Consider the following 14,350-nt stretch of genomic DNA (forward strand, 5'->3'; position numbering starts at 1 on the left):
CCCTGCTTTGCTTGCCAATCATACAGTATGTTAACAATACATTCACCCAAACTGCTACCCCGACTGAGCTTTCCGCCAATATTTGTCTCGAAATGTAGTGGAGTTAAGTGTAAAGCTGATGGCCAGTTATCAGATCTCATCTTGCTGGACCTGATGGCAGCTTTTGACGCACAAGATAGACTTACATGCAGAGTTTCTACTGCGCTCAGAAAACAAATTGTATGTTGATTAACAGTGGGGGGTTGCACTCAATGACAAGAAATAAATGTATTTAATTATTTAAATATGGCCTCCTATGTTATCATAAGCCTTTATAGGCCAATGAAGCGCCAAATTGTACTGCACTCTGTCTGAACTGGGTATCTCGGGTACAGCAGAGCTTTGGTTTGAGTCCTCCATCACAGGGCGATCGTTCCAAGTGGCATGACAGGGAGAAGTATTTAAGCATCAACTCCTTTCGACTGGTGTACCTCAAAGATTGGTGTTAGCCTAGTCCTGCATTGCTAGATTTCCTCCACAGTGCTGCTGAGGAAGGTCTATTGAATTCAATAATTGTTTTTATTTATAAAGGACAACACACATTAATTAACATTTCTGTAAATGTGCCAATGTTAGCCAGCCGGCTAATTTTCAACTGTAGTCCTTTGGCAAAATGTTTTGAGACCAGAGCAACAGGAAACAGCAAGACATTAGTACAGGATAAGAGAGAGAGAGAGAGAGAGAAGAAGAAGTCAATAAGACACCATAAAGACAGGTAGAGCAACAAATACTGTAAGCTTTCTCAAGAAGCCATGCAGAGCTACAGGAAGCAGCAAGACATTAGCACAGTTACACATCAACAGTATCCACATTCAGTACAGGAAGCCATTCAAGCAACAAAACACAGCCAAGCAACACAGATTAGAGCCATCTTCCTACACCTCTGCAACCATGCAAAGCAGTAACAAGCAGTAATAAAAATGAACTAAACTACATCACTCATGATGTAGATCTTAATAAAATATTAAAGTTTGCAGTCTTGCTAGTCCACATAGCATTCTCGGATAGGAGTAAAACATGTTCTGAGGCCTGTACTATGAAACAAGATTTGGCGTTAACGAGGTAACTTCAGGTTCAACCCTGGGTTTTATGTATAACGATGGTGGATCACTTGTTACCAGGTTAAATCACCGTGGTAACTTATGCTGAACACCTAACCTGGTCGGGAGCAGGTTATGTTGGAGATTAGAGATCAACCGGTGTAAAAGCACCGCCTACTGACCAATCAATACTTGGTTGATAACAGCGTCACTGTTCTTAGAAGATCCGGTGAAGCTCGGTGCGCGGAGAGAGAGAGGTGCGCTCATAAAAGTTAAAACATTTAGAGACTGATTTTCTGCTTTCTGATTACTCTACATTTCCAGATGGGTATTTTTATGAAAGATATAGATTTTCAGCGGAGGGAATTACGTATAGGCTATTTGTCGGCTTCTTTTTTCTTTACATCAGTTTGAATTATGTTTTTATTTTATTTTTTCTCTCACGATTGCTTACCACTACCAGGGTTGCAACTGAAATAATAGGCTAAAGCAACAACAGTTTATGGAAAGCACAAGTGTGATTATGGTCAGATCTAGTGCCTGACTGATGGGGAAGTGATAATGATAAGTGTTGTGATTTACGCATTTACAGCGTCGGCTATTTCTTTGCCAGCTTTCCTTCCTGTTTTAGGAAGCAGCGACTGTATTGCTTTTTGCCTGTAAAACCGTGTCTGTGTTCTTCATATTTATGTAGAATTATAGTTTGCTCTTCTTATGTAAAATATGCGGCTCTGGTAGATGTTTGCGATTAGTCATGATGTGCAAAAAACGCCTCTTTTATGTGAACGCGCGCGTCGCTGGATTGGGAAACCCTGGGTTGATTGAATTAGTTGTTAACCACCGGCGTGACACAGGTTATGCGGGACCGCGGTTGTTAGGTTAGGTGAAGCCGGGTAACTGAAATAAATCCAGGGCATGCTGATCCTGCTTCGTAGTACAGGCCTCTGGTTTATTGGCATTTCTTTAAACCAATCACAATTGTCTTGCCGGACGCAATAACGGTGCCTCTGCAAAATAGCCTCGGGAAGGAACTTGTTTTGGTGAAACGTGCTCGTTTAAAAGTTGTTTTAGTCTTGCAACAGAAAACTGTCGATTAACCCCGCAGAGATCTGCGGAGCAGTTAACCATAGTACTCATAAATCAACCAAAGTTTAGAATGCCAACACAAAGAAAGTGAAAGGTGATAGACATCCGGCCAAAAATGAGGGACATCTGACGGTTCTTCTTACGGCTCCGGAGCAATCCCCTAAATGGATCGTGGATATAGACTAGTGTTAGCCCTTCTCTCTCTTAATATACACCACCCCAGTGTGCAGGCGTTGGACACTGAGCTTGGTGGCCTCCGTGCCTGTGTCGGTTTCCAGCGGGATGTTGGGAGCTGTGGTGTCCTTTCGCCGAGACTTGGCTGGATCCTTGAGTGCCGGCGCCATTCAACCGGGAGACTCTTTTTCTATGTGGCGATCTGCTCGGCCACTGAAGGAGCTGATGGAATTACATTTTACTGGAATTGTACCTTGTACGATTTCATGTGACAAATACAATTGATTGATTCCCTTCTCAATGCCAAAACACCAGAAATATAGTTGTCTTCCATCTTTGAAAAGGGTTAGTGTCCTCCTAACAAGCCCTATCGCTGCCTCTTTTTCCTCTGTGTCCTCTGTGTCACCCTCTTCCTAAAGATCGATGTTTATTGTGTTAAAGTTTAGGGTATCATATGTCTCACGCTCTTCCTTTGCACTGTATGGGAAGCCCTTTTGTCCTTGTAATGTTCATGTTATCAGCATACGTCCTGTAAAGCTCAAGAAAGCTACCGAGACAAATTCTTTTTTATTTCTTGCCATACAGTAGCAAGTTAAGTTATTCTGGTTGAAAATACAGACGGAACTGGAAAAGCTAGACCCATGGAAGTCAATAATATCATACATAATGTTTATGATACAAAACATACAAATGAACTAATAATTTAAAGAAATAAATAATATGAAGTATTACATAATGTGTTAGTATGACATCTCTATTGAAGATTTATTGGAGTTAGCTTTATTTTTTATTACACAATAACTTTTTCTTCAATATGTCTTCACATCAAGACAGTTTTTTAGTTGTTGCTCAAGTTGAAACATTTTCAACTCATGTGGACAAGTCTTTGCCTCAGCTCAGACTGCCAAGAGCAAATTCTATTATCTGTTTGTGTCCACTTGGCTTTCCACTGACTTTGTGTGCAAATGCCATCAGTCTGTATCTGATAGACAAGAATAATAATTGTCAGGCAAAAATATTCAATTTTTAGAAAAGCTAATTTCAATCTTGTCTCAGAACTGGTATCTCTGGATGTATAATTTCTTTTTTGCTGTTAATGTGTATTAGTAGTGGTCACTGTTGAGACTTTGTAGCAGCGAGACAAAAGGACGAAGCAGATCGATGATGCAGATCCTTAAGTGGCATTTAAGCGACGCAGTGTTACATTCATATATTTTATGTGCATGTATCACTGTGGCTCTTCATACCTGTATGTAGAGTGAGCTGAAAAGTTAAACTGTATTTCTTAAGTAGGACTTCATGCTGTAGTAGAATTCAGATAATTTAGAGAAAGTTAAAAAGATAATTTAGTCGTAACTGCGGTCCTGAAACTGAGTGTGTTGTGTTGGAAATATATGGGTTTAGTTTGCATTGTTGAAAATCTGACTCAATACAGAGACGAGTGAGGGCGAGAGCTGCGTGCGTGTTGTTTATCATCTCTCTCCCTTGCTATTCCCCCTGTTTAAGGGCACAACATGTACACACCAACATGGATCTACAGTAGCCTTAAAGTGCCCATATTATGAAAAAATCACTTTTTCTGGGATTTGGGGTGTTATGTTGTGTCTCTGGTGCTTCCACACACATACAAACTTTGAAAAAAATCCACCCATGCTGTTTAGAGTGAGATACAGTTTCTGAATGTGTCCTGCCTTCAGTCTCTGGGTGAGCTGTTCAAAATCGGCACGGCTTGTGACGTCACAAGCCGAAACGAGCAGGCTAACCACAACCATTAGCTCGTAGCGTTAGCATGCTAACGCTAGCATGCTACCTCGTTCTCAGTAGCAAAGCACTGCTACAACACACACAAGTTCACCATAATCTACAAAAGAACTACTTACATGTGCGCCCTCATTTAGAAGTCTCCCAGCTAATCCTGCCTTGTAACTGACCGAAGTTGTAGAAACAGCCTTTCTTTTACTGTCTATGGAGCTAGCTAGCTGACATGATTTACATCTGAGCTGCTGGGCATGTGCAGTGCAATCAAAGATAGTACAGAAGAAGAAGAAGAAAAGAGGTCTCACTCTGTAGCTAAAACAGAGACCAGCTGAAAAGAGGATCTGCAGCAGTGAGAGAGAGCACTGCAGTACAACAAAAATATGGTGTTTTTTGAAAATTAAACCATGTAAACCTATTCTGGTACAACCTTAAAATACAATTATGAACCTGAAAATGAGCATAATATGGCTGCTTTAAAGGTGCAGTAAGTAAGCCTTTAAAACTTATAAAAAATCCACCACTCCCTGTTCAGATGCACCAATCAGGGCCAGGGGGGTGTCTAACTGCGTGTCAAGCACTGCTCATGCACACGCATTCATTCTCCCTTGTGGGGGGAGGGGCTTAGGAGACCGTTTTGGGCTTTAGCGGAAAGGGGGGAGGGACTGAGAAGTTGTCGGATGTTCAAATTCTTTTGGCTAGGTCGTGGATCTTCGCACTCCTACCTATGGCACCTTTAAGCGTAAACACTGACATTAGGTTGCAATTCTTTTTGTCACACAAACTGAGTGTGAAGTTGAATTATTTTAATCCTGTTTAGGCGTTACTATGTTAAAGGATCAGTCTTCCTACCAACTTCCTGACTAACTTTGCAGTTCATGTTTGGGTTAATTGTGAGGATCTCCAGCCCCTCATCCTCACTAAAGAGGTGTTGACAGACAACAGGCCATCATGGCAACAACAGCAACGTGACCTAACCCTGTTCACTGCCTGCTGTTCATTGGATAAACAATGGAATCTTCCTTCTTGACCTCAGTCTCCCCACTCTGTGTACAATGCATTTGTTGTTCATACCTAAGTTTTACACCTTTTTACACCTTCCATAACCCAGGGGTTCTGTAGGTTTAACCAAGTCAAATTTAAGACTTTTTAAGACCTTTTTAAGACCATTGTAAATAAAAGTTAAGACCGAACTGATTGGCTGCACTATAAGTTGCATGTTGGTCTCATTTCGCAATGCAGTAAATTATATTTGGACTAGCGAAAAAAAAAACTACAACACCACGGAATCAAAAAAAACATTCTAAAGCGCTGCGGGAGGATTTCAATGAGCATAAGAGGTTACTCTTTAGAGGTTATATAGTGCTGTCAAACGATTAAAATATTTAATCGCAATTAATCGCATTAATGTTAACTCGCAGTTAATCGCACATTTTTATCTATTCTAAATGTCCCTAGATTTCTTTTTGTCAAATTATTTTTTCTCATTTTAATGCTCTTATCAACATGGAAAAGTGGATCGGCTTGCTCTGTGCTTTTGTCGCCTGGCTTTAACGAGGGAGCGGAGAATTCGCATCAGCTGTGTGCTTGGCCATTAAGTGGTATTTCAGACTGGACGTGCTGCGATGATAGCTCAGTTCACAACGACAAAACACACAGATCACGTTGGTCTTGTCAATGGAACCATTTGGCAACTTTTTAAAAGTAAACTTTCCATTCAGAATCTTATTGGCCTCTATTTCGGCGTCTCGCGCTCGCCATCCACTCAAAACGTAACGTTAGCCTACTACTCTTTGGCCGGCTTGCAAGCCCAAACAAGTGTGCGGCGTGCCTGTTGTTTTTTCTCCGGTCTAGCTAGATCCGTTACTAGTTGTTGCAACAGCATGTGAAAAAAACGACAAAGTTTGCAAGGCCAAAAAGAACGTTAATCTCGCAATAAAAAAATTGACGCCGTTAATAACGCGTTTAACTGACAGCACTAATATATATATATATATATACACATAGGAGTCAAGCAATACATAGATATAGGAAAATTGAGACCGGTTTAAAATTATTTAAGATCTAGAACACAATACTTCAGCCAATCTAAGACTTTTTAAGGCCTAAAATTTTGATTTTGAAATTTTTGATTTTTTAAGCCCCCCCCGGAAACCCTGATACCCTCACCTACTTCTGTTTTAGTCAGTGATACCTACGTTTCCCAGAATGCCTTTCAACCATCCCAGAAAATGTGCCTGGACCTGCTGAATTCAACTACAGTTCTATGCGTGGGTCCAGAGAGTGATAAAGAGAGTAGTTAGAGTTGCATTCTGGTCTATACGCTGCTGTCAGAGAGTACAGAATTATCTTTCAAATGAACTGGTGCGCACAAATTACCAAAAGTAAAGCATTGAGCTCTACACAGCGTCTGTTAACGTGATACAATAAAGCCACTTTCTCACTGTTGAAGGTCAACTGGAAGTTCTTGTTTACTATGAACCTACTGACCTGAGTATTTCAAGCAGCAGCCTTTGGACACAAACTTTCCGCTAACCATCACACCTGTTGACTGTCAATAGATCATAGGACTGTCACCACAACATCATGCCCCTTAGTTTATCACAAACTGTCCCTGTTTTTTTTTTATAATAATAATTTAGCTATAGTAAAAATCGGGGCACAGATGTACTGTATGCAGTAAGACAAAGAATAAATCGTTACCCATTTGTTGTTCTTAAACCTTACTTTACCAAGAGCTCTAGATTTCCCTTTTTTCCTGCCAACTTATAAGGCTATTAAATGGAGGCTGGGACACAGTCTTTGGCCCCATGGGGTATGACATACAATATGCGCAATGTGACTGGAGCATGCACCAACTAATGAGCTATTGAGCCTTTAGCCAAGTGCAGACCAGATTTTACTGTGCATGTGTTGTACCCCAACGATATGACGCGTGACAGCTCCTTTTTTTTTACCCTCCTTGCCAACATAAAGGAAGACGAAGAGCCTCCACTCAGTAGTACTTGGGTAAAAACTTTATCAACAAAACAGAAGGCAAAGCACAGCTCAAGCTCACTTCCACAGCACAGCAGCCTACATTACCCTTCTGTCAATCGCTAAAAGTGCCACAAGAATAATAACATCCATCATTATTACAGTTAGATATTAAAAGAACACAGCCACTCGGATATACTGCATAATATATATAAATTTACTCTATAGACCTTTGCGACATTAACAGCATCTACAGATGGACAGCCTCAGTCATGCTCATTCTCTTGCATTGTACCGCCATCTAGTGAGAGTTACAGCAGTAGTACAATCAGAAATGGTGGGGGGAGAAATGAGAGGCTTGGGACAAAACAGCCACTAAGAATCTCCAACAGCAATCTGTAATACAATCTGCACCTGAAGAGTTTGGAAATCAGGCTTAGGGATGGAAAAGTGTTGGAAAACAAGGCAATGGGGTAAGCAAGACATTTAAAAAGGGAATACCAACAATTTTAAGAATTCTAATACAATCTTCCTTTGCCCCAGGACAGGTCAGTTAGCTCTTTCCAACATGCATCACTCCTTCATAAAGCGATGGACAGGCACACTGACTTTAGAATATCATACCTCAGCGAGGTTACATTCTGTTTTACAACATCTCTGCAAGTTTGTCACAAGTCTGACATTTGTTATCTCTGCGATTTGTGGCTTCAGGAAAGAGCGGTGCATGTTCACAAGAATCTATTTGGCTCACCTGGGGAGCAGAAATTACACAAATTCTGAAAGGGGCGATGTAATTTCACGTGTTTTAACACTGTTATTTCAAATAATGTACACTTTACATCCCAGCTCACTTTTTTGCAAACCAAGCGTTTTTAGATATTTAAGTGCATTTTATTTTTTACTTCATTCCATTTAATCCATTGGTTTCCTTACATTCAGTATGAAAATCTTTTAGTTTCAGCAATCTAAAGTGATTTAATTTAAAGTGAAAATTGTTTCTGCATTTTGTTCTGTCAATCTTACATTTCTGTCGGTTGGTGATGCCGATCTAGTGCCGACAATCCATCCACCTGAAGCAAGTTTCAGGAGTCTGCTAACTGATTTTCATACTTTATGGAAATTAATAACTGCTTGGAAGAGTATGAAAAATACCCTAACATTAAAACCTAACATATAACGTAACTGTGTAGCATGCATCCAAAAATGGTCAACACAGATGTAAAGTGTACATGATTTTAAGATGCTAAAACTTGCAAATACACTTGTCCTTTAAAGTAGGTGGATTTCCTAATTAATAGGGATAAGGTAAATACAGTTTAGGCACAGTTAGTACTAATGCCAAATTACAGCTGGGTTGTTTTTTTGTTTTTTTTTGGGGGGGGGGGGCAGTTAGCATTCACTTCCTGCATGGTAACAAGTCATTTTCTCTACATTCTATTACACACAGAAGGACACTAAATAATATTCAATTTATTACAATGATACTCATGATCTCATCTGGTGTGACATATGTGGGTAAGTTGTGTGGGTGTGTTTTTATTTATTTATTAATTATTATTTCCAGTAAGCACAGTGGAGATACTGCCCCCTGGTGGCAGGAGGGTAAAACAGTGAAGAGGTGGCAGGGGTCAGAGAGGATGCTGGTCCCCGTGTGGGGGATTAGAGATGTGGGTGGGTAGCATTGCCTAGACCACCCACTGCAGGATGCTGGTGTCTTTCCCACCAGTGGAGATCAGGTGACTGTTGTCGTGCAGGAAGGCAACGTTGGTCACGTGACTGCTGTGGCCACCGTACTCGTGGCTCGGAGCCTGTAAATGTGAGAGGGGCAGAGGGAGGACGTGAAACACAGTTCAATAAATGAGTCAGATGCAACATGGTGAAGTTGACAACAACAGGGTCAGCTGTTCAGCTGCTAAACTCAGTGCAAGGTGTCTCATTTAGGTAGTCTCGCATTGCCAGACCTTCCTCCACAGCGCTTGCGGAGGAGGGTCTGACTAGTCCACACAGCATTCCAGGATGGGAGAAAAAACATGCTCTGGTTCCTTGGGATTTCTTTAAACCAATCACAATCACCTTGGGCGGTGCTAAGCGCCCGACAGAGCCACGGTGCCGCTACAAAATAGCCTCGGGAAGGAACTTGTTTTGGTGGAACGTGTACGTTCAAAAGTTGTTTTAGTCGTGCAACAGAAAACTCAGACTGGACAGATAGTCTAGCTAGCTGTCTGGATTTACCCTGCAGAGATCTGAGGAGCAGTTAACCATAGTCCTCAGAAATCCACCGGAGTTTAAAATGCCAACACAAAGAAAGCGGAAGGTAACGGACATCCGGCAGAAAAGAAAGACATCCGGCAATGGACCAATCCCGGAAATGAAACGTCGTGGATGTACTACATTTAGGAAAACGCTTGACTTCACTGCTGTTAATATCTTTTCTGTCATCAAATACTTTCAAATAATTACAAACAACTTGCAACTGTGTCTAAAACAGCTTCTCAATGTTTTAAAATGAAGGGGTAGTAAGTGGCCTTTATGTTTCTCAGATTCATTCTATGAGAAATCTTGGATGGCTCCAAACACTGACAGTGATGATAAAACATTTGACAGCGACAGAATTTTAAGAAAACCTTTCTGCATCAACACTCCTTTTTCATGGAGCTTTTAGCTCACTTTAGTTTTACTCACAAAATGTGTGTAAAACAGTACCAACTTGTAACTATTTACAGCGTCTGAGTTTCTGTGCTAACGGCGGCCAGCTTGTCTGAACGGACAATTAAGTTTACAGCTCCATTTTAAATGGCTTTGGGTGAAAACTTGAACTTGTAAAAAAAAAAAAAGAAAAAGAAAAACATGTTTGTGGGCACAAAATCAACACCTGGTAGAAATTGTGCGCATTATAAGTCTGGTGGTGATCCCACACTAAAAGCCTTGTCGCTGAGTATTTTGTTATTTCTGCTGAGCTTTCATTGTGTTTCACAATGTTCATTAACACTTAATCACAAGAGAAGAACAGTGTGGCAGCTCGGCTCTGGAAGTGTAAAAGGAAAAATGTCTATGCAGAGCAGAACAGATTTCAAAAACAGTCCAGTGATGAACTGTTGAATAGCTTCAAGCATAAAAATGTCAAGGAAAAAAAGCAACGTGCGCATACAAACACACAGACGCTGATGTGAGTGAACACGACTGACCCTTGGTTGAGAGCAGGGGAAGGAGAACAAGTGCACTTTGCCAAAGTCATCAGCAGAGGCCACCAGGGATCCGTCATGTGACCTGCACACGGCGTTGATGTCTGTGCCGTCTGCTCCATCTGGCCAAATTCCTAAGAGGGACAGAGAGAATTAGTGAAAGGGTGAGAAAGACAAACAATCAAACAAGACTCACTTGATATTCTGTGCTATGCTGCAGTAAAATGCTGTGCAGTACTTTGATCAAAGGCCAATCTGGACACTTCTTTACCAACATCTGACAAGTTAAAAATTTAAAAGAGAAGACAAAACTGTTTTCCAAACAGCTGAGTGGATGCTTCATCTAGGGAAAGCTGGACTTTTGCACCTTGATTATTTTGATTTTAAAAAAAATTGTAAGCTTTTGTTGTGTGCACATTTACTTGGTGTAGCTTTAGGCTTTCTCTGCATATTGCCAAACACTCCCAATTGCTCTGACCATTAGCCAACTAACCCTAAAATGCACAGTATATAAAACTGTAGTCTCGCTTTGCCAGACCCTCCTCCTTGGCATTTCTTTAAACCAATCACAATTTTTATGGGTGGCGTTAAGCACCGGGCAGAGCCACAGTGCCGCTGCAAAATAGCCTCATGAAGGAACTTGTTTTGGTGGAACGTGTACGTTCAAATGTTGTTTTAGTCGTGCAACAGAAAACTCAGATTGGACAGATCCGACATCCGGCTGAAAACAGTGAAATCCGGCAGAGTATTCCGGCAGCAACGGAGCAATCCCAGAAGTGGAACGTTGTGGATATAGACTGATAAAACTATGAATTTGATAATTCACTTGTTGACACTATGGGAAAAAGTGAGCTTGTTGATGTCAGGTTAGACTCTCAGTCTTTAGATGATCAATTCACAGATGGATAAAAAAACATCAAGTGAGTTTTATCGACTTACCGAAGGTTGTGAAGCTCAGAGTGCAGGTAGAAGTGGCCCACTCCTGGTTGCGTACTGTGTCCATGTTGGTTACATGTTTACCACTGGATGCCTCCCCTAAAAAAACATAAATATTTTTCGTCATGCTCTGTGATGTTTGCAATGAGTCAAAATATCACTTTAACATTTATATATAAAATGAAAGGGTAAGCTACAAGTGTATGTGAACAGAGACAGGAGGAGGACCTACAGAAGAGGATTTCGTAGTCTCCTGAGTTGGTGACGAGGTACTGGCTGTCTGCCGACCAGTCCAGATGGGTGACAAAGCTGGAGTGGCCCTGGGGATAAGAAATAAGTTTGTGGTACTTGAATAGAGATCACACAGGGCATCATTCCAAACACTCCATTTTGGAGAACGTGTCTGAAATTTCTCAGTGCGTGTCTTCTAGCTTTGTTAAAACTGGGGGTCAGATTTTTCTTGCTTTATCTAATTCTGGAGGGAACATTTTTTTCTGTACTTCAAGGATAATCAGAAAAGGTTTTATTGGCACAATAAGTACACTTAGGTGGAATTTTCCTTGGCGAAAGGTGCAAACAACATATTAAACATTAGTATAAATTAAACAATACATACAGAAAAAACAAAACAAATATATACATACAAAGTAACTGTTGCATAAGAAAAAAGGCTGACTGGTTGAGCGCAAAATTGCAAAGAATATAAAGTATATGCAATGGGCAGGGTGGTGGTTAAGCGTCAGTGTCAGTGGGGGTCTGGGGCCTTGTTGGTGAGGCTTACTGCTGAGGGGTTTTGGTCCTGATGGACCACAGGGGAGAGGTTCATTATTTTTTTATTACGATTATAAGTTCCAATTAAGTTAAACAATAACAATAAAGTTATTCATCTTACATCTTCACTTATGTAATAGAGTTGTACATAAAGAGCCCATGAGAGTCCAAAAACAGCTGCTACTGCTTTAAATATATACAATTTAGATTTTCATTTGAACTATTTTTTTTTTTTTTTAAAGCTTTCAGAGAATTGAGATATGAATCTCTGTGTATACTTATATACACAGAGAGATATAGATATATATATATATATATATATATATATATATATAAAAATGTATACTTACAGTGCATTTCCCCACACGGCTGTACTTTCGGCCATTCTCCGTCACAGCATAGATGTAAACAAAGTTGTCATGGGAAGCAACAGCCAGGAAGTTACCATCTAAAAAGGCACAAGGAGTTATTATAGCAGTGCTATTAGTGGAGTTAATACAGTACTGAAACATGCCATGATATACCAGCTGATGTTTTACCTGGAGAGTACCTGACGTTGGAAATGATCTCATTGCCGTCTGTGTGCATAGAAACCAGATCCCGGGTGTCAGTGTCCAGCACCAACCACCTGCAACACAACACAGCGCACACATACACACACGCGTGCGTCAGAATAGTTTTTTGATATTCCATACTACTACCATACGTTTCTTTTCATAGTACCTCAACATAAAAAGTTTTTTTTTTTTTTTTTTTTTTTTCCCCCAATATTAAACTGAAGAAAAAGGAACAAAGTCAAAGACTGTAAATGTGCTCGGCCAAAAAATCTAAACTCTAAATTCAGTAATCCCCAATGGTTGCTGCTTTAAGAAAGTCTGTTGTTGTTGTCTGTTGTGAATGTTGTGTTATTGTCTTCAACCTCCCCAAGTTCTCTCACACTACACCGCTCCTCCGCTCTCTTCACTGGTTACCAGTTGCTGCCTGCATCCGCTTTAAGACACTAATACTTGCATACAGGGCCACGAATGGATCAGCCCCAGCATACATCCAGGACATGGTCAAACCCTATACCTCAACCCGCCCACTCTGCTCTGCATCAGCCAACCTGCTTGCTGCCCCCTCACAGCGAGGGACAACTAATCACTCAACGAAATCCCGACTGTTTTGTAGTGGAACGTGCTCCCTATTGACATCAGGATGGCCCAAAGCCTACGCATCTTCTGCCAAAGGCTAAAAACACATCTCTTCCGACTGCACCTTGGATAAAAAAATAATAACTTGCACCTTCAAGGTTGAAAGCGTCAGCTAAATAACATGTAATGTAATGTGTTAGTGTTTAGTTTGTAACTGTGAGGCCAACCTTCCAGTCATGGTCCCCACAGCCAGAACAGTCCCGCTGGGATGGAAACCTGCACACCTCCCTGGATCCTGGAGCAGAGAAGAGGATGAATTTTTAATTTATGACCCTTATCATTGAAGATAGCATTGTCTAATTGTTTCAAAGTCTTTGTTATATTCTAGTTCCTAGCATCCTAAAGTTAAAGGCACAGGAAATTTTTTTAAAAAAAAAAATCGACATCCTGACTGCCAGTCACCTCGATGGTCTTGCTCCAGAGTGGCTGATGGGAGTTGGCGTCCCAGAGGTGAACCAGTTTGTCCTGGGCGCAGGTGACAAACTGCTCCATGGAGGGATGGATGTCCAAACCCCACAGTTCATCTGTGTGACCCTGGAACACATTACATGTCTCATTTAATACGCCTGAAACTGCCACATGCAGAGTTGAAATGTTTAACACCTTCCAGTAGAAAAAAAATGGTCACTGTGTGTAGTGTGTGTGTGTACCTGTACAATAGGAGTTAATGTATCAGGGAAGGCAGCTCTGATGATGGCATTCTTGGTGGTTCCTACAAAAAGCTCTCCAGGTTTACCTTCAGCCAGAGCCCGTACAGGACCGAGCATCTCGCCCACCTGGACGGACACACACACACACACACACACACACACACACACACACACACACACACACACACACACACACACACACACACACACTTTCCTATTAAAGCATCTCACAAATAGTAGTAGATAGTTTAGTTTATTTGTCAGGGACCATGCACAGTTCAAGCCCTGTACCAGAGTTAGCTATACAGCTAATTTACATCTGTGGCCCCTGGTCAAGGGAGATAAAAGGACAATATAGACAATACAGACAATTCTATCAAAACAGATAAAAACTTAACAACAACATATAACAAGCATTACATAATGTATAACCCAGTATACAAAATATACATTCCATGTTATAAAAAGATCAGTGATCACATAGTTGATTTGCCTTCAGCCAAGGACATTTTAAAACTGCTGAGATTTGTAATCTCTAATGTGAAGTG

At 40.9% G+C, this 14,350-nt stretch overlaps 1 protein-coding gene across 7 annotated transcripts in view; it reads right to left on the reverse strand.

Annotated features, from left to right (window-relative positions):
- Positions 1 to 7,096: 7,096 nt before the first annotated feature.
- eml2 (EMAP like 2) overlaps positions 7,097 to 14,350 on the reverse strand; it is a 37,946-nt gene continuing 30,692 nt past the window's right edge. For all 7 annotated transcript variants that reach the window (XM_031284736.2, XM_031284715.2, XM_031284745.2 and 4 more), the window contains 9 exons: positions 13,803 to 13,928; positions 13,555 to 13,686; positions 13,320 to 13,387; positions 12,499 to 12,587; positions 12,310 to 12,407; positions 11,421 to 11,508; positions 11,192 to 11,287; positions 10,256 to 10,386; positions 7,097 to 8,878 (listed from right to left, as the gene is read on the reverse strand). In XM_031284736.2, the coding sequence (XP_031140596.1) occupies positions 8,756 to 8,878; positions 10,256 to 10,386; positions 11,192 to 11,287; positions 11,421 to 11,508; positions 12,310 to 12,407; positions 12,499 to 12,587; positions 13,320 to 13,387; positions 13,555 to 13,686; positions 13,803 to 13,928 (951 nt within the window). In that variant the 3' untranslated portion in view covers positions 7,097 to 8,755. The remainder of the gene's footprint in view (positions 8,879 to 10,255; positions 10,387 to 11,191; positions 11,288 to 11,420; positions 11,509 to 12,309; positions 12,408 to 12,498; positions 12,588 to 13,319; positions 13,388 to 13,554; positions 13,687 to 13,802; positions 13,929 to 14,350) is intronic.

This window comes from Sander lucioperca, chromosome 5 (assembly GCF_008315115.2).
Source record: "Sander lucioperca isolate FBNREF2018 chromosome 5, SLUC_FBN_1.2, whole genome shotgun sequence".
Classification (NCBI taxonomy): Eukaryota; Metazoa; Chordata; class Actinopteri; order Perciformes; family Percidae; genus Sander; species Sander lucioperca.